This window comes from Pleurodeles waltl, chromosome 4_1 (genome assembly GCF_031143425.1).
Source record: "Pleurodeles waltl isolate 20211129_DDA chromosome 4_1, aPleWal1.hap1.20221129, whole genome shotgun sequence".
NCBI classification, from domain to species: domain Eukaryota; kingdom Metazoa; phylum Chordata; class Amphibia; order Caudata; family Salamandridae; genus Pleurodeles; species Pleurodeles waltl.
The window spans coordinates 195352561-195373659 of record NC_090442.1 but is presented as its reverse complement, the minus strand read 5'-3'; the positions used below and the strand labels follow the sequence as shown (position 1 = coordinate 195373659).

General features: G+C 46.6%; 1 protein-coding gene across 1 annotated transcript in view; it reads right to left on the bottom strand.

The window, feature by feature from the left end:
* The window catches only part of CACNA2D4 (calcium voltage-gated channel auxiliary subunit alpha2delta 4), an 861469-nt gene that overhangs the window by 450718 nt on the left and 389652 nt on the right, over positions 1–21099 (bottom strand). Inside the window, exons 23-24 of the mRNA XM_069228087.1 lie at positions 18065–18158; positions 16770–16865 (exon numbers count right to left, since the gene is read on the bottom strand). Of these exons, the coding sequence (XP_069084188.1) occupies positions 16770–16865; positions 18065–18158 (190 nt within the window). The remainder of the gene's footprint in view (positions 1–16769; positions 16866–18064; positions 18159–21099) is intronic.

Below are 21099 nucleotides of genomic sequence, written 5' to 3'. Positions count from 1 at the left end.
TCTCTACACTGCATACCTCTATTGCACATCCGAACAGCTGTAAGACTGGATCTCACTTGTTTGATGATGCATTCAGAACTGCATGAAGACTCGGGTGGTAGATGTCCTATCGCTATGAATAGCTAGCAAATGGTTCTGCACAATGGAAACCGTACTCCTGTTCTTAAGTGGTCCTTGCGCATGTCATTCTGAGTGCCTCAAGGCCATGGTCGCCCACACTAAATCCACAACTGATCTAGAGAAAAAATTGGGTTATTTTCACTGTTGTGATCGAGAATGGTTTCTTTCCCTACATCATCAGCTCCTTCCTTCTGGGCTGACTTCTCCCAGAACTGCCCTCCCTCTCTCTTTCATATACATCTTTCACAGCTTATAGGCAGGTGGACCCACTAACACGTCAGGCAGATAGGCTTACTGGTCACATCACTCACTTGGGACCTGTCAAAACAATCATTAGCGAAGCCAACAGGTCTATCCTTGACATGCTAAAGTGAGAGTTACATTTTTATTATTTTATTTATTTAGAGTAAGCATATACAACAAAAATACAAAAAAGGGAAAAAAAGAACACATGATGCCGTCTAAATGTGGTGGCCAGATGCTTCCAATATTAATGTTAAATTAAAGAAAATTAAACCAGGGCATATCATTTTAATAGAACTGTATGTGGGAGTCCTAGCAGGCTGGTGTATGTGCAGCAGGTATTGTGTAAATTCCTTTTTACTTTTAATGCACATCAGAGAAAATATGATTCTTTTTTCTGCAAAGAAAAGTTCTGTTGAAAAGGATAAAGAATGCAAATAAAAAAATTACTGGGCCGGGCACTGAAGAGCACTTGTGTTCAGATAAATGCTGTCACTGACAGTGTTAAGATAGCTTAAGGCTGATGTCGGCCGACCCACTACCCCATGCTTATTAATTTGGTGAACAAAAGTAAAATGTGAATGAAAGTTTAACACAGCAGCGGAAGGTGGGGGCTGATTCAAAACCCCATCAGCATATACATTTACATGTACATTTCATTTAAGATTTTGTTTTAATGCATGAGGCTGAAGACACTCCTAAACCTGTCTCTGGGCCAGGCCTAAAAATGGTCCACTATTAATTGTTTGCCTGAACCTCAAGGGCTTGCATACTACTGTCTTGGAGCACCTTCCCAAGCTGTTTATCTGAGTCCTTCCAGTCAGACCTCCTAGGTAGGCCTCCAACATTGTCTTTTGCTAATGCCATCGAGATACACATGGTTTGGTGAAGTGCCAGCGTTCTGAAGGCTCCACCCTTCGGACATCCTTTCCTTTGCCACTGTGCCTCAGAACATTTGGCAAACACTACAAGCCACGTTTTTCCATTAGGCATGTGAACAGGGACGTAATGCAGAGCCACTACACCCCCCTATAGTGCAAGGAGGACTGCCCCGAACCCTTCAGAACGGCACCATTCCACCCAAGGCCAATGAATATCAGTGAGATATGGGAGACGCAAGGGTCCCTCTTTGCATTCTGCAGGGGGGGTGTAGTGTTCTGTTGGATACCTCATGGAGCAGTCCCTCCCTAGGGGCTGTGCTTACATACATCCCACACCCATCCAACAGAGGCATCACCAGTCAGGTGACCCTGTTAATTAAAGGGGCCAGGCACACGTGCTGGTGGCCAGTTGAGTAAGCATACAAGTAGTGTCTGTGCTGTCCTTTATTTTACTATGTGGACTTTGGGCAGGCAATCTTACATTGGCGACGAGAATGGCTGATCCCACCATGCCTTACACCGTCCCTCCATCCTTGCTTCGCACCTCCAGCCCAGGATCGCCTTAAGGACTACCATCATGGCTGAGAGGACAGAGCCTTGACAGGAAGGTGAGAGCCAGAGACATGTCCTCAGGAGAGGACCTTGAGTAGGAGGAGCGGGCTAGGGGTACAGCCTGTGGTACGGAAGGGCACCAGACCCACCCGAGAGGAAGAGTGAGGTCTCTTAAAGGAGAGGGGTCAGGGGAGAGGGGTGACAGCCATGGAGGGAAGTGGTGTACACTTCCCTCAGTACGCATGTGTGTTTGGCCGGCCATCTCGGGCTGGCCAAATACACGTGTGCATTGTGCTCTCTCCAACCCAGGACTGTGTTGCCGGGTTGGAGAGAGCAGGCCTAGGCTCCCAGTTTGCCTCAGGAAGCCCAGCCAGGGTACTCCAGCCACTCCTAACACTGCTTTCATGCAACGTTAGGATTGGCCGCAGGGCAGGCTGGGAACCTGTGCCTGCAGTGACAGAGGAAAGAGGAGCGGCATGGCAACGAGGCAGGTAAGTTTTTATTTATTTTTAAATTTAATGTTTGTTTATTTTATTCCCCCTGCCGCCCGCCTCTTCATCGCACAGCGAGCTGCAAATGCCAAGTACGTGCAGAGGTTTCCCTTAGGAAGAAGAGAAGGCATAGGTGACATCCGGCAGGACAGGAAGCCCTATATTCCTACCCTATCGCAGAGCGACTGACGCCCGGCAAAAAAAAAGAAGTGCACACAAGAACTCACAGATTCACGCAACCCACCTGAGTCAACACGGGTACAGGAGCAGCCCCGCCTCCCTTGACCCAGCAGTGATAGAAGTCATGGAAGTGAAACCGAGATAGGCACAGTGTGCGCTACGCGCCCCGAGTAGCTGTCTGCCACACCCCAGGGAGGAAAAAGTACCGGTCTTCTCCTGCAGTGGCCCTGCCCCCCCACAAACCGACACCTGTCTGCAGGAGGAGGTGAGGCCGCATGAGAGCCAGAGAGAGCATGAGCCTGCACCAGGGCACAGGAAGGCCCATATTATGCCTCACCAGCATGCGTGAGGCACTGGCAGGCCTAATCCAGGCAGGAGGAAAGCCCTGTCTGAGCCCAGTATGAGTGAGCAGGGAAGAGAAGGAATGGGCATGGAAAGCTCAGTGCACCCCCTGCTAGCAAGAACAAGCATTTGCAATGCAATGGGTCTCACATTTGCTCGAGTTAGAGCTATTATTGTTGTAAATTCCTAACTGGACTTTTCTTGCCACATAAATTAAAAATGAAAAATAAAACAGTTGACATAAGCGAGCCAATTCAAAGCACCACGGCCGCCATGAGCAAGAGCACAAAGGAGCAACAGAAAAAGGAAAAAGAAGCTCACTCACAGTCAACCGTATCGGCAAATGTGCAATTACCCATGTAACAGGGTAAGTGTCCAAAGCAGTAACAAAACCGCCCCAAAGAGGGACAAACGTAAAGCATTTACCAATGATAACAAAGGATTTTCTAAAGGCAACCCCACAAACGAGTGTTACTGATTGGCGTGCAGTGGGCGTGGTTAAAAGCCCACAGGTAGATTACAACAGGTCAGAGTGCTTACGCGCTCGACCTAAAAAGGAAACTCCTTGCACCCTGAAGCAGTCCTGCTGCACCAAGAATCGACACCTGCAGAAAGAAGAGGAAGACTGAGGGAGTCTACGGCTGGCCACAAAAAGGCACCAGAGGCAGGAGGAAGCTTGCTTAAAGCACCTGAGAGATGAACACTCCCACCACTGCCTGAAGGGGCACCAACTTACCAGGGTATTCCCTGCTAACAAAAAGAAAGACTGTGAGCACTAACACAACAGGGAAGAACCAGTAATCATAAAATAAAGACTCAGGGCATCTACATTGGCGAAGGAAGAACATTCATGTTCTCTTCCCAGTCACACCGAACCCCCGCCCCCAGCACTTCCTAAGGGCCATGCACAGACACAGCAGAGGCAAATGCTCAACACAAGGTGCACAAAATCCCACTCAGAAGAGAGCAGTACAATGTAAACACTGCAATCCATCTCAGTACCCGAAGAGCATGCAGGTGTGACATCAATAGACTGTAACTCATGCAGGTCACGCCCAGGGAAGCAAAGGACACGACACCTGCACCCTCATAGCACAGCGCGCCACACCCACACTAATGATGTCTGATGACAGCACAGCATCAAGGCGCCAGCACTATCCAATCAAGAGAAAGTGAGGCAGACCCATGACTACCTACTGCTCAAAGAAGGAGCTCCAAGAAGGTCCCAGAAGAGGGAACAAGCAACGCCTGGCCAGGCTCCAGTCAGCACTAAAGAAGACGAGGAGAATAGATGAGAGATAACCCTGATTATTACCAACCTGCAGCCCAACACCCGAAGCTGGTCGACTCCTGAGGTCCTATTGGCCAGCACCGAAGACAGAGCGTACCGATGCACGACGAGAACAAAAGGAAAATAATTTAATGAGAACAAAGAAAAAGAGAAGGATCCTGTTAACAAAAGGGGCCAGGCCAGTGCTTAATTTGTAAATAAAAACGTACTGCTGCATTTAAATGGGCGAGCATGGAATACTGACGCAGCGTACTACCGAAGCCATCGCGGGCCTCTTCAATCCCTATAAAGCCACTCCCTGCCCCTTCAGCTCACTCTTGCAGCTTTCTGCTTTTTCCCTTTGTGACGCTTTTTCGTTTTTCCCTTCCTCCGTCTTTCCCATATGTGTTTTTTGTTCGCAACAAATGCTTGAGGTAGAAGAATAAGCCCCGGCCCTCAAAACTAAGTGCCGGTGCTCAGCACCGGAAACAAGTACAAATTAAGCACTGGGCCAGGCGCACATGCTCGTGGCAAGTTGAGTAAGCATACAAGCAGTCTGTGTGGGCATGGGGGCGTAGGGCCCACTGCCTTACAGGCGTACACGCAACATTTTAGAAGAAGAAAGTGGGAGATTTTGAAAAAGAAATCAGGGGAACGGATTTTCCCATTTATTTCTTTTGAGGCAAATTCAATGTCATGCGGGTGTCATCTCAAATAAAGTGATTTGGGCTTCACAATGGGGAGTCTCCCGCCTGAATCCGGTCTGTTGGCAAGTGTGTAGGGGTGGGCATCATTTTACGCCTCGTCAGGGTTTCGAACTTGAATTAACGTTTTTTTGCGTGCAGTTTCTCACTCCCCTCTCTTTTCTTGCTCGAAGGGCGTGTTTAACCAACTTTGATTGCACTACCGTTTGGCAACAAAAATCATTACATTGGAATAATAATAAAATAAACATGGAGAGCGTCTGGCTACTTAACACACAGATTCCTCCCACAGTTGTCCTATTTGGCTGCTGTGTAAGCTACTAACACGCACACCAACAGCAACAGGAAAGAGGCTAAACCGGCTTGAAAATAATGCACGACTAGGAAGCGCAGACATACTGCTAGTTTTAGCCAGCAGGTGGCGCTAGTGTTCAGGAAAATCCACTTTCCTTCCTGATTCTCAATACGCTCTTTGCCAGAAGTGTGAGAATTTTGGACCTTGAAGCTGCAAGTGTGGCCTTTCCTGTTACATTAAAATCATACCCTTGGTCCATTAAGTGGTGCTTTAAGCAGATTTCTTGCAATGTCTTTTATGGAATGTACTGGGTATCACGTGGTTTATGAGATCAGGAGCTCTGAGCAGTGATCGAGAGACTGCTGATGATTCTCTGTACGTGTATGTTCACACCGGTATTTACATAGTGAAAACCAAACAAGTAAAGAGTAACGGAGTGCTGAAAACGTGGGGGTCGGCAGAAAATGCTCAGGGTTGTTTACAATGAGGTGGGCTGCTCACATGTGAGGCGGGCTGCGCACAGGTGCGTTGGGCTGCGCACAGGTGAGATGGGCTGATCACAGGTGCGTTGGGCTGCGCACAGGTGCGTTGGGCTGCGCACAGGTGAGATGGGCTGATCACAGGTGCGTTGGGCTGCTCACATGTGAGGCGGGCTGCTCACAGGTGCGTTGGGCTCCTCATAGGTGAGATGGGCTGATCACAGGTGAGATGAGCAGCACACAGGCGAGACAGGCTGCTCACCGGTGAGATGAGCAGCACACAGGTGCGTTGGGCTGCTCACAGGTGAGACAGGCTGCTCACAGGTGAGATGAGAAGCACACAGGTGAGATGGGCTGCTCACAGGTGAGTTGGGCTGCTCACAAGTGAGGCAGGCTGCTCACAGGTGAGATGAGCAGCACACAGGTGCGTTGGGCTGCTCACAGGTGAGACAGGCTGCTCACAGGTGAGATGAGAAGCACACAGGTGAGATGGGCTGCTCACAGGTGCGTTGGGCTGCTCACAGGTGAGACAGGCTGCTCACAGGTGAGATGAGCAGCACACAGGTGAGATGGGCTGCTCACAGGTGAGATGGGCTGCTCACAGGTGAGATGGGCTGCTCACAGGTGCGTTGGGCTGCTCACAGGTGAGGCAGGCTGCTCACAGGTGAGATGAGCAGCACACAGGTGAGATGGGCTGCTCACAGGTGCGTTGGGCTGCTCACAGGTGAGATGAGCAGCACACAGGTGAGATGGGCTGCTCACAGGTGAGATGAGCAGCACACAGGTGCGTTGGGCTGCTCACAGGTGAGACAGGCTGCTCACAGGTGAGATGAGCAGCACACAGGTGAGATGGGCTGCTCACAGGTAAGATGAGCTGCACACATGAGCTAGGCTGCTCACAGGTAACTATGAAGCAGTGAGCCTTGCATAGTTTGGCCGATCCAGGCTGTCTGCAACATGACAGCAGTGTCTGCCCTGGCACGGGCTCCACACTTTAGAGAAATAGCCCTTTCTGTGCCACACGGCCCCTTTAACTAAAGTGAAAAGTCTTCATCATGTGGTTGACTTTGAAATAAGTGCCGGTACTGTGAAATAAGTGCCGGTGCCGAGCACCAACAAACACTGACACAAATTAAGCACTGCTCAAAGGCCCCATTCTTCCTCGCCCCCCAGCAACCCACACACTACGACGGTGGCACCACAATACCCCCATCTACAATACAATCCGAGCTATTTCACAGGCATGACAAGTCCGACAAGTATCAGGGTATATGTATGCATTATATTAAAGAATGCATAACTGAGGGCCAGGACATCCTAGATGGGTAGCTGTTGTGGTTTACTAATATGCGTATTCATTTATTCATTCAACGTACAATAGTGTATTTTGCCTTAGAATGTAACTGTGAAAAATGGTTTTCTTGTTGCATCGATCATATCTCTTTGGGAGATACTCAAAGTAGGATGGCACCGCCTTCTGTTTTTGGTAGTTTCCCAAGAACGAAGCAAAGGTGGGTGTTTGCCTTTTATTTTCCCCCCAAGAAGTCTTTATTTTCTACCGGAATGTGGGGGAATACTTGTCCCATATATGTCTGTGTGATGGCCAATCTAGGAGACATCATCTCTACTTCTTTTTGGTCACACCTTTGGCAGATTCCGATTTCTCTAGTTTCTGGTCTGATCTGTGCCTGCCACTCACCATTCAAGTCAGTGATCACTCAGGGGGTCATTTTGACCTTGGCGGACGGCGGAGGCCGTCCGCCAAGGTACTGCCGCTGAATGACCGCACCGCGGTCAAAAGACCGCGGCGGCCATTCAGACATTTCCTCTAGGCCGGCGGGCGCTCTCCAAAAGAGCGCCCGCCGGCCCAGAGGAAATGCCCCTGCAACGAGGACGCCGGCTCAGAATTGAGCCGGCGTAGTTGCAGGGGTGCGACGGGTGCAGTTGCACCCGTCGCGTATTTCAGTGTCTGCTTAGCAGACACTGAAATACTTTGCGGGGCCCTCTTACGGGGGCCCCTGCAGTGCCCATGCCATGGGCATGGGCACTGCAGGGGCCCCCAGGGGCCCCGCGGCACCCCCTACCGCCATCGGTGTCAGAATCCCCATGGCTGCGGAGCGCGCTCCGCAGCCATGGAGGATTCACAAGGGCAGTGGTAAACCGGCGGGAGACCGCCGGTTTACCCTTTCTGGCCGCGTCAGAATGCCCTCGGGAGCACCGCCAGCCTGTTGGCGGTGCTCCCGTGGTCGGTGACCCTGGCGGTCACCGGCCGCCAGGGTCAGAATGACCCCCTCAGTCTACTATCGGTAATTGTATGGCAGAGGTTTATATCTTGGACCACACTCAATTGTTCGCCAAACTTTAAAACTAGTGCAAGTGTCCAGTAGCCTTCGAGTTTGTGGTACTGCCCTGGCCATGTCTGATTCTAAGTGCCACCTTTAACTGGGTGCGCCTTGGCAACTTGGCACAGTGTAGTCTATTACCACACATGCACTGGTCCCCTTGCAGGTGCAGACCCACGCCTGCACTGGCAATGATACATTAGTGTAAGGCAGACTGCTATCCGGAAGCCACCAGACTGCCTTTCAATGGGCACAGCAACTTGGCCTGCTTTCAGTGGGGGCAAAGATTCTCCTGCAGGAGGTGACAGCGCCCACCTGCAGAGGGATAGTTGGGGGTCCCTCTGAACCCCATGCCCCCTGAAAAGGGTCACCCTCAGGGGGAGTACTGCGTGTGTGCCATCATCAGTGATCTCCTGATGGCATGTTTAACTGCATCTGTGACTGTAATATGGCGCTGACACAAACACAAAGGTTTCTTTTATTGGCAAGGGGCCAATCCCCATGCAAACGAGGGCAGCACATAATTTGTGCTGATGCAAGCCATACTACAGAACATATCTCATAAGCGTCTGCTTTCCCTTCTGTAATACCACAGTACTAAAGTGGGCGCATAAAGTGGGCTAAAACGCCTGTTTGACCTCTGTACTTTCAATCTCCAGTAACTAAACATTTTGACCTGGGTGTCACGTTGCGCCCCATATTTTTCTAAAGTTTATTAGGCAGGCAGCTATCAACCAATCAATCAATCAATCAATGAAGATTTATAAAGTGCAGCTAATTACCTGATAGGGTATCCAGGAGCATGCAGGTCCGGGAGGCTTATCTGAACAGCCAGGTCTTGAGGGCCATTCAGAATTCCAGAAGTAAGGTGATGGTCCGGAGGTGCGTGGGGAGGCTGTTCCAGGTTTTTGCTGCGATGTGAGAGGAGGAGCGTCCTCCAATCCTGCTTCAGTCAATGTGGGTAGTATGGGCAAGTGAAAGGGAGGCACAGCATAGTCTTCTTGACGGTTGGTGGAAGATCAGGCATTGGTTAATGTATATGGGTCCTTGATTGTGTAGAGCCTTGTGTGCATGGGTCAGCAGCTAGAAGTGGCATCTTTTCTGTATGGGGAGCCAGTGGAGTTGCCTGTGGTGGGGTATGATGTGGGTTTATTGGGGAAGGCCGAGGATGTGTCTGGCTGTGGCGTTCTGTATAGTCTGAAGTCTCTGTAGGAGGTGTGTGGCAATTCTTACGTAGAAGGCTTCGCCATAGTCCATCAGCTGGTGAAGAGGGCCTGTGTCTCAGTGCATCCCGTGTGTAGGGGTAGCCACTTGAAGATCTTACGTAGTGTGTGCAAAGTGAGGAAGCAGGTGGAGGCAACAGCATTTATCTGTGATTCATGGTGAGCTTGTTGTCAATGATGATTCCGAGGTTTCTGGTGTGGTCGGAGGGAGTGAGTGCAGGTCCTAGGTCTGATGGCCACCAGGAGTCGTTCCATGTGTTGCCGTGGTTGCCAAAGATCAGTACTTCCGTCTTGCCAATATTCAGCTGCAGGCAGTTGTTCTTTATCCAGTCAGTGACACTTGTCATGCATCTGTGGATGTTGATTCTGGTGGTGTCGGGGTCGTCGGTGAGTGAGAAGATGAGTTGGGTGTCGTCTGCATAGGAAATTTTGTTGAGACTGTGGGATCTGACGATGTTGGCCTGCGGGATCATCTATGCATTGAAGAGTGTAGGGCTGAGTGAGGAGCCCTTGGAAACACCGCAGTTGATCTCCTTGTGTTCAGAGGAGAAAAGTGGGTGGTGGATCCTCTGAGTTCTTCATGTGAGGCAGGAGGTGACCAAATTGAGCGCGTCCCCTTGGATGCTGATGTGGTGGAGTCTTTTGATCAGCATGCAGTGGGTTACGGTGTCGAATGGCTTTACATTACAGGAGTAGCACGGAATTTCAAAATTCCTCCAATTCCGATGGCAGAGTTAAAAACTCCATCCACCCCGAGTCCTGGGTGCAGAGGATGTTCCAGGTGGTCAGTGTGTGGTTCATGTCAGTTACAGTGGTGGCGTATCCATCAAAGAAGTCTGTAGGTGTGGGTCAGGGTTCGAAGTTTCTGTATATGTTTGCAATATTGTCGTGGATGAAGTAAGTGAGGTTGTCGCACAGCTCCTGTGAGAGTGTGATGTTGTTTTCACTGGCAGCCGGGTAGGAGAATTCCTCAACGATGTTGAAAAGTTTCTTGGTGTTGTTGGCGCTGGTTTTGATGCATGTGGCAAGGGCTTTCTTCTTTGTTGCCGTCAACAGGCAGTGGTAGAGGTTGCGGGAGGACTTCAAGGCTGCTCTGTTGGAGGTGTCGTTTTGGTGCGCCATCTCCTCTCCAGCTGTTTGCTGTTTTGTTTCACCGTTCTGAGTTCTTGGGTGTACCAGCTGGCCTTTTTGGAGGATTTTGCTCTTGATGGGGACAATGCTGTGAGTGCCATTGGTGATCCAGGCATTGAAACTTTTCACTCCCTGTTTGAGGTTGGTGGCAGTAGTGGGGTTGGAGGTGTTGAGGGTGTCTGCCCATCTAGTCTCTGAGATTTTGTTCCACCTCCAGGGGGGGGCACTGGTCATCTTGGAGGTGGAGGTGCGGGGGCTGCAGATGCTGAAGTGGACAATGGAGTGATCAATCCATGTGAGTTCTGTGACATGGGTGTATTTGATGTGGTTGCTGGAGGTGAAATGGAGTCCAGGGTGTGTTCTGCGGTATGTGTAGGGTCGTGGGCGACCTAGGTCAATTTGAGGCTGCTTGGTACCTCTATCTCGATTTATATTTTTGCGCAATGTAACATAAGGATATGGTCTGTGAGTATCTTTTTCAGGAGGATATTGTGCAGATACTTCTTGTTGACAAGGACCTTTGATATGTTTTGATTCATAAAACTGCAGAACATTTTTCTGTTACTTCTGCCCACATATATCCTGCTGTAGTTGTTTGGGACCTGGGCATTCTCATATGTATGCGATGGCTGCCCAGCCCTTCAGATACACCCATTTTAAAGGATGATGTAATATAGTCTTTTGATCCAGGCTGGGCAGTATTTCACCACCTCATTAATCCGTACAACGATATGTGAATACCCGCCACATTCGTAAGTTTTCGTATGTTTGACTAATTGCAAAGCACTTCTGCCCTGTAACTCTTAATGATTTTCTTACATATACTATTACATTATAATGCGTAATATTATGTTTGAGCACAACACTTTAAATGTGAATTTATGTTTTGTGTGTAGTGCACTGCTACACATGCTTGCCAGAGAACTAAAAACTGCCTGAATGGCTGCAATACCGACTTCCAGATTATATGGCATTAGTTATTAAATAGCCATGTTTCCATTTTTTTTTCTTTTAACAATATGGACTGAGACTTTAAAAAAAATCTTTAATCATTCCACAGTTTGGGGTTCAAATAAGACATACAATGCCTTCCGTTGTGATTTTCATGGTATTTGTCTTGGTATTTATAAGTGCTTCTGGGAACTGGATCGTAACATGCCTTTAGGCAAGCAGTTCCCAAGATTCAGCTCACCGAGCATGTTTAATATGCCAGAATTATAATGTGTAGCAGTACAAATTAACATTTTGTGAATAAAAAAATGAGAATTTACATTCATAAACCAAGACAGGTGCACACATAACTCCAGCCTAGGTGTGCTACTAGCTTTGTGAATCAGGCCTCAAGATTTAGGAATATTTTAACGCTTTACTTCTTTTTACCGGCAGCATCTTTTGAGGGAAAACGTCCTAAACAACACGTCATGAACGACGCAGATGTTTGCAACGCAAGCGTAACCACGTTTGCCTGAACAACGCATGTGCTGGGGTCTGATGAAAGATATACACATCAGTCCTTTGGGACTCATTCAAGCTTTGAAACCTCTTAATTATTTAAAGGTATCTAATACATAATATCATACATTTTTTCTGCATTCAACTAATATTGAAAAACAATGGAGACCAGAAGGAATAACAACTGATTGTTGATGGTTTTTTGTCAATTACATATATATTGGCAATTTATATAGAGTAATATGGAGGAAGTGAACCAAGTGCAGGTGACACAGTGCTACAAATGCGAAAAAATGTTCAAAAACATATATACAGTAAGACAGTGTAGAATTACCCTGGTTTTCCACAATATTTGTTTAATGTCGGGTGCTGTATAGTAATTCACAGTCCCTGCTGCTATTAATTCAAACTGAAACCAAGGTGGGTATGTCGATGTTTCGACCCCTTATGAATTTAAAGGTCTCCTCAGGACCAAGTCATCTGACCATTCAACCAACATTTAAATCTGATTGAGCTTCTCATAGAATTTGTGGTAATGTCCTCAGTATTCAATACACTGTCTTGTTTGATTACGTAGCGCTCATAGCCATGTGGGCCGATTTAACTTTGAAACAAACATCCGTGAGCTGTCAAACCATCCGCTTCACAGTCTGCTGCCCTGTACTCTCATTGTGTTGGTCAAGGGGTCTGGTGAAAGGATCTAGTGGGAGGACATTTTTCATTGCAGTGTTTGGATGCTACAAGATGGGTATCCCTCTCTCATGTCTGTGGTTGTGGTGCTTTCTCGGTCACTTCGCTTTTATTCAGCCATTTTGTGGGTTGTATGGCATGCAATACAAACTGATTGTGATCATTGAGTGCAAATAGCTGTTTGCCTTTGAATCTGTTGATCTCAGAGGCGCCTGACCTACAGATAGTCTACTGTACACAATGACGCTGATAGCTGATGTTGAATGAGCTGCTTGAAGGCCAAGGCATTTGTAAAGATTTAGTAATCTTGAATTAGCGGCACTATAATAGTTACTCTGGTGTGCTCCTATTGTATCCAATTAGTGTACATTCCAAGATACAAAATGCCTGTTGACCTGGTTGAGGATGAAGTTTGATTCTAAGCCTCTCTGTGTACATGTGACACCATGCGAGAGGATGTTGTGCTGGTTTTGCAGGGACCATTTCAGACTCTGTCTTGATTCACAAAGGTAAGCTTACACTTTTAAAAGACAGGCCTGTCCTATCTTTTTATGTGTAGAGATCTATGCCCCAACTGCAGAGTCTCCTCACTCATAAAGTTACTATTAACTCACAATTTGTGAACATCAAAAAAATGTTAACTTGCACAAAAGTTTGTAGGTTTATTTTTCTGAGCCAAGCCCTATATAGTCCAGATACATGACTATTGGATCACAGAATACTGACCTCGACTTGCAACCAGTATTTCTGCAACCTGTAAAGATTCTTTAAAACCAACACATGTAATTATCAGTCAGTTCTTTAAAATTCCGATTGTAGTGGGTCACAATCCAGCCTATATCATGACAAGCTGCACATTGAAACTCACAACAACTGAGACCATCACCGGGATAGAGACCTGCTGGGGCCAGCACATCACCATGCGTCTTTCAATAAAGCTTTTTTTTTTTTAGTGCAGCCCGTTTTCCTTAACCCCTTGGGTGCCCCGGACGAGGTGGTCTCATCCTCGGCACCGGGCGTGGCGAGGACGAGACTACCTCATCCGGCTATGGGCCCTCAGGGGGAGCGCTAGTGCTCACCCCGATGGCCGAGCACCCACCTCCCCTGGGCAGAGATGGAAGAGGAATCACTTCCCCTTACGCCCTGCCCTCGTAACCTTTTGTGGCATCTGATGACGTCAGCACACTAGGCCTTCCCCCCGGCACTGGAAGCTCAGCTTCCAGCGCCCGATCGAAGGAGAAATGCAAAAGCATTTCTCCTCCGATCACGTGGAGGGGGCAGAGAGGCATGAAAGGAGACGAAAGGCCTTTCGTCTCCTTTCATGTCTCTCTGAGCATTTCTGCTGCCCGATCGCGATGCGATCAGGCAGCAGAAATGCCACTAGACACCAGGGAATTATTTTTTTGTTTGTTATGTGAAATAAGGGGAGCGGCCCCTTGGGCAAGGGCCGCTCCTCGTGGGGGGGGGAAATTATTTCTAGGCCATTTCTGCCCCCTGAGGGTAGATCAGTCTAAAATTATTAGGCCGATCTGCCCTAGACACCAGGGATCATTTTATTTATTGTTTTTTTTTTTTAATGTTTGGGAAGCGACCCCTTGGGCAAGGGTCGCTCCCGGGGCGGGAACAAATTATTATTAGGCCATTTCTGCCCCTGCTGGGGGCAGAAACCACTAGACACCAGTATTTTTTTTTTTACTGGTGCATAAGGGGTGTGGCCCCTTGGACAAGGGCCACTCCCCATGGGGGCAAATGATTTTTGTGGCTCCTCTCAGATTCCAGAACTTTCTGTCACCGAAATGTGAGGAAAAAGTGTTTTTTTAGCCACAATTTGAGGTTTGCAAAGTATTCTGGGTAACAGAACCTGGTGAGAGCCTGACAAGTCACCCCATCTTGGATTCCCCTAGGTCTCTAGTTTTCAGAAATGCACAGGTTTGGTAGGTTTCCCTAGGCGGCGGCTGAGCTAGAGGCCAAAATCTACAGGTAGGCACTTTGCAAAAAACACCTCTGTTTTCTTTGAGAAAATGTGATGTGTCCACTTTGTGTTTTGGGGCATTTCCTGTCGCGGGCACTAGGTCTACCCACACAAGTGAGGTACCATTTTTATCGGGAGACTTGGGGGAACATAGAATACCAAAACAAGTTTTATTGCCCCTTGTCTTTCTCTACATTTATTCCTTCCAAATATAAGACAGTGTGTAAAAAAGACGTCTATTTGAGAAATACCCTGTAATTCACATGCTAGTATGGGCACCCCAGAATTCAGAGATGTGCAAATAACTACTGCTCCTCAACACCTTATCTTGTGCCCGTTTTGGAAATACAAAGGTTTTCTTGATACCTATTTTTGACTCTTTATATTTCAGCAAATGAAATCCCACTGCAGGGTGCAGGTCATATATTGGCTCTGGGTACCTAGGGTTCTTGATGAACCTACAAGCCCTATATATCCCCGCAACCAGAAGAGTCCAGCAGAGGTAATGGTATATTGCTTTCAAAAATCTGACATTGCAGGAAAAAGTTACATAGTAAAACGTAGAGAAAAATGGCTGTTCTTTTCACCTCAATTTCAATTTTTTTTTATTTCAGTTGTTATTTTCTGTAGGAAACCCTTGTAGGAACTACACAAATTACCCATTGCTGAATTCAGAATTTTGTCAACTTTTTAGAAATGTTTAGGTTTCTGGGATCCAGCATTGGTTTCACACCCATTTCTGTCACTGACTGGAAGGAGGCTGAAAGCACAAAAAATCGTAAAAATGGGCTATGTCCCATTAAAATGCCAAACTTGTGTTGAAAAATTGGGTTTTCTGATTCAAGTCTGCCTGTTCCTGAAAGCTGGTGATTTTAGAACTGCAAACCCTTTGTTGATGCCAATTTCAGGGAAAAAAACCACAAGCCTTCTTCTGCAGCCCTTTTTTCCAATTTCTTTTTTTTTTAAACAAAATTTTCACTGTATTTTGGCTAATTTCTTGGTCTCCCTCAGGGGAACCCACAAAGTCTGGGTACCTCTAGAATCCCTAAGATGTTGGAAAAAAGGACGCAAATTTGGCGTGGGTAGCTTATGTGGACTAAAAGTTATGAGGGCCTAAGCGCGCCCTGCCCCAAATAGCCAAAAAAAGGCCTGGCACTGGAGGGGGAAAAGGCCTGGCAGCAAAGGGGTTAAAGGAAACAAGACAGTGTGTAAAAAGAAAATGTTACTATTTTTGTTACTTGTTTAATAGTGAGCAATGCTGCCATGGACCACTGCCTAACAAACATGTTATTTGCATTCACTCAGGGGAGATGGACCCACGGGGACTACTTCTTTTTTTACAGGTGCATTGCCGCCACCACCTCCGAGGTGTCTGTAAAATATCAATGTTTTCCAACTGGATTTTGGTCACAAAACATTCTTACATTAGATAATGATTACCCATTTGGAAGTGACGCCTTCCAGATACCTCTTCCAGATACCCTCCTTCCAGATATAATACACCCCTTCCAGATACCAAACCAGTATCCTTTCGCAATCCTATTTTAGGAGTTGTTAAAACTTTTCCAAATCCCCCAAAAAAGATCATATAACTATATAATACACATTACATAACATGATATCTGGACGTTTGATCATTGAAGGAATGCATAGGGATTGAAAACCTTTCAGTATATCTGTTATATTAGCATATAATAGGTTGCCAGGTATATAAACAGATTTGTTCATATGTACAAGTGGTCCACTATCAATTTTGTGATAAATATTATGAACATGCATGCTGCAAAGCAGGATAATGACTATGGTCCTAATACAAGACACAGATCTTTCCAAATACCCCAGAACATCTGTATATCTCAGAGGAGAGCCAAGGAAGTCTTGGAAGTAAAACAGCTAGACAACAAAAGGGAGTGTCAAGCAATGTCTGTCTGCACTCCACCCACTCTCATTCAACCAGACCTGCCTGAATATAATACCTCAGAATTAAAGAAGAACAGATACTGTCCGTGAGGAGCACACCTCATCTGGGACAACAACACTTAGGCTTAACACCAACTGGATGGCTGAGTCTAACATAGACCATACATGACCCCTGCACTTAAACCCCTAATAGCAAAATGTGAATTTCCAAGTGCCCAAGCAAACGAAAACTCAAGAATTTAACAGCTCTAAAGTTCTGGAGAGGGAGGGCAGGTGCAGGGTCATGCAGAATGCCAGAGAAAGGACACCAGCTTCAGTTCTTGTTTGTGAGAGGACACCCTTAGGCCAACCTCGTATGTCTAAACCCCTGCCCGCCAGCACTAATATAGTGGCATGGTTTGAACCAGAGCAAGTGGCTAGGCAGCTACATGGAGACTTCCCCAGTGACAGGGTTTCTAATTCTTAGATAATAACATACTCACTTGTTGGAGAGCTTCTCAGATCCAATGAAGGGGCTGCTCCTCATAAGACCAGCACGTGTCCCCAAAAAGGCCATCTCAATTCCGTCTTCATTGCTTCTGCAGAAAAAGATAAAAATACACACATTTTCAGGAAAGCAGGCAGAGAGCAGGGTGATTCTTTTCTGACATGGTCACGAATCCCAATTTTTTATTTCAGCAGAGAGAAGAAAACAATGTCACTCTATCTATTAGAGAGTCCATCTATTAAATGCAGCCAATTAAATCACATAAGATTTCAACCTTCTACCATGATGGTTCATTGTCATTCTGTGGCCTTTTTTTATAGTTAAAAGGTTAACCATTGTAATCCTATTGTCCACCATCATACTTGAAGATGATGTTTTACTGTTTTCATTTAGGTTATTAGTATATATTAGGGCCCTTATTGCCAAGTATTCATCATGCAAAGCAATGACTATCAGGCCTATAGTTTAGCATGCTTGCATGTCACACCATAAAGTTTCTTAGTATTGATATACCTCTCTTGATGAAAGCTGGCAATTTGATGGACACCATCTGTGGTTTTCCTCAAGGCTCCTCCCTCAGCCCCGCCCCCCTCAACACCTACATTAGCACCTACATTGCCAAATCCCATGGACTAAACATCACATCCTTTGTAGGCAACACCTGATGATGAAGCATGCCACTATTAGTGCTGGAGAGGGTTATACGTATAAAAAAAGATTTTTTCCTTTCCCACAAGTAGTAGTGTGGAGTACAGGTGTGGCAAGCTACCTTTCCTTGTATTCCTCTGAGTGCCTCATATCTAGGGGCTACTCTGCATTGGTAACTATATAGCGTAGGGAGGACATATGCCCTCACCCTGTGGTTCAGGGATCTCACCACCCTTTAATTCAGGAGGGGTTTGCTTACCCTCCTGAATGATTGTGCGACTGAGTCACCTGAACCATCATGACCCTCAAGTGCCTGGATACCCTCTCGGGTGATTAGTCATGCTATCTAAATCCACTGATTGACTGACGTGAAGATCAGTCAAAACATGTAGAGACTTTCAAAAGCACAAACACAGATTGTAGTTACATAGAGGGTTTTTTTGTGACCCTCATTACAACACCAGAAAGAATGGACAAGGTGCAAAAGGAAAGTTTTCTTCATTTATAAGGAATACAATTGTGATTCTATCATTCTTATTTCACTTCGCTCACATACACATATGAGTTTCACCAGAGCAGACCCACATACAAGTATAGAACTATATCGACCCTCTACTAATCACTTTGCTGTAGGGAACTCACTGTGACATGTTCAGGGCGAGCGCTGTCCAATAGGCCTCCATGGGAGCTGTTACTACTGCATCGAAGAGCACTTCTTGAAGCAACTCCTCATCACCTGGGCATGAAAAACAGGAAGTAGAACATAGATCACCACAGTACGACCGCCTTCCCAAAGCTCAAAAACATATGCACTGGTCTTGTGTAATCTTGTGCAGCAGTTCGCATCAGGTTTTCAGGACATATTGAACACAACCTGCCAGATCATTCTAGCTCTGGAAGCACCACTCTTTCGCTTGATCAGTTATCCATTCATCGTGACGCAAAGGAAAAATTCTTATCTCCATAGAATATCCAAATGTACATTGGGTATGTTACTTGCATTGTGTAGGGGCCGAGCTAGACAGCTCCAACAAGAGGGAAAAGTCAAGCTTCCATCTGTGGTGCATGAGCTCTTTCTGTTCTCTCATCCTGAATTGTTGCTGCCTGTGTGCTGGCCAGACATGGCCAACTGAGATCTACTTCTGCCCAAGGTTCGAATGTCAGATAGTGAGAAGTTTCAGGGCCTTATGGCCACTTCTACAATCCACTCAACAAAATAAGGCAACCCACGTATCCCCGAGGAGTCAAGGTAAATATCACCAGCTATAAGGCTGAGCGATCACTTACATTCACAGTAACCAGGGTCGGACTAGCATGTAGGGCAACCTGGCAGTGACTGAAAGTAGACTGAAAGGTCAGTGTGTGGGCAGCTTGTTTTGCAGGTTTTTCGGCTGCTTTATAGTCTGGTGAGCTGATTTGCACTGTTGGTTTTCCTTAGATCACCACAAACAGTGCCTGTTGTACATACAAATACATGCAGTCTCCTAATCTTCGCAAAACACTTGTGCAGCATATCAGTTCATATCTGCCCTATTAGGAAATGTGTGAAACTTTTTAACTTTCTTATTCACTAATGAGGCCACTTTTATTTTGATGCCCAGGCCTGTTTTCTGTCCCTGTCTGACCCTGTCAGTACCATGCACTCAATCCAAAATAATATTTGAAAGCATTTCCACTCAGCAGAATACACATTTCCAATTAGGTTAAACAGTTCTGAAGAAGGCACAAAAATATTTCACATCAATGTTAATGCTTTTAGTTAAAAAGGTTGAAATCAATGTAGTGTAAGCAAGGCATGCTCAGGGGGTCCCTGGGTTACGGGCAGACTGAAAGCAAAGAGCTCCAGGAAACATTGTCAGTCGGGGTTTAGAGGCACCCCATATTTTGGTCCATCCCTAGGCTCTTTGGGTGGGTGAAGCCGTCTGGGGGACTGCAAGGACATAATTGTGCAGGAATTATGGAGTGGAGTGGGAGGAGTTAAGGGGCGGGCTGTCAAACTGTCGCCATCCTTTTCCAAGGGAATGAAACAGTGGATGGCTGTTGCTGTTGATCGGGTAAGCCAAACTAGTGTGTGAATAGAGGATGGGGGAGTTTAGAGTGGGCAGGATGGCAGTGGGAGGACTAGAAGCAGGTTATCAGAGAGACTGGGAGTGGACATCTTTTGGCACCAGTAGTGAGAGCAGTGGTGCTGAAATAATTTTCAGAGTGGGGGTGCTATAAGTCGCAGCTCCAGGGCACGGAAGGGGCAGGGTGGCGCGTGGAGGGGGGAATAAACATTAATAAAAAAAAAAAAACACTTACCTGTGCCGCCACTGCCGTCACCACTGTGCTGCTCCTCTACTGTAGACAGGCTGCAGGCACTGTCTCCCAGCCTGCCCTGCAGCCAATCCTGATGCTGCTCAGAGCAGCGTCAGGATTGGCTGGGAGCGCCCAGCCAGGGAGCTCCAAGGCAGACTAGGAGCCTGTGCATGCTCTCTCCAGTCCGGCAACGCAGTGCTGGGCTGGAGAGAGCCTACTGCGCATGTGTGTTTGGCCGGTCTGAGACGGTCGGCAAATCACACATGCGCTGTGAGGGGGAGTGCTGGCACTCCCTCTCACTGCTCGTCTCACCATGGCCCGCCCCTTTACAAGAAAATGATAATAAACACAGTTTATTATTCTTTTTTTGTAAAGGTTTTGCAGCTGCCACTACTGGCGTGGGGTGAGGCTCTTCCGCCCTAACAGAGGAGCCTCCCCTGGGTGATATATCACTGAAGTCATAGAGATTGTAAAAAATCCAAGTGTCACACAAAATCACAAAAAAGCGTACCAAGTGTGCCATGCCCATTGAACAGGAGAGTGGTAAAGCTGTGGTATGTAGCCGGTGGTGAATTCAGGAGCACTGGTGTGATAGTGTACAGTAATTACAGACAACATATTTTCTGCTCAAATGGCCAGCACATTTGCATAGACATGCAGTTTTATTTGTTAAACTATATAGTACGCAAATCATTATGTGTACAAATCGTGCTTTAGTGAACATTTATGATACGCACATCACCAGGTGAAGTGGCCGAATTTGTTTTGATTGTACAAAAAAACGTTGTTTTCATCACAGTTCAGATTTACAAAAAAAGCTTCATTTGTTCTTTCGTAATTGGTGACAGATTCTGAAATATGTACTTAGCTCATTTACAGGCTTTTAAATGTGTGTTGGAAAAAACCGACATCCTACAGCCTTTCCTTATACTTCCTGTACCCCAGCAAGATTGCCACCTAGGTCAATTGCAAAACCCTATGACTTTGCAATCAGACAAATAAAAGTAAACACCAGTTTCCAAATATGCAGCAATTGCCATAGTCTGACATTTGACCTTTGAACTCACAACAAATGTGATAAGATAAACACACATTTTAATGGTGTTTTCATTGCTCATCCACCTTCTGTAGTCCAGCATGGTTATTTTGGGGGTGCTGCATCACCACCTGTAGGAAGTTGGCTCTGTATATACTATTTCAAAGTAAGAAATAGTGTGCACAGAGTCCAAGGGTTCCCCTTAGAGGTAAGAGTGGCAAAAAGAGATAATTCCAATGCTCTATTTTGTGGTAGTGTGGTCGAGAAGTAGGCTTATCAGAGGGCAGTGTTAAGCATTTGTTGTACACACACAGGCAATAAATAAGGAACACGCACTCAAGAC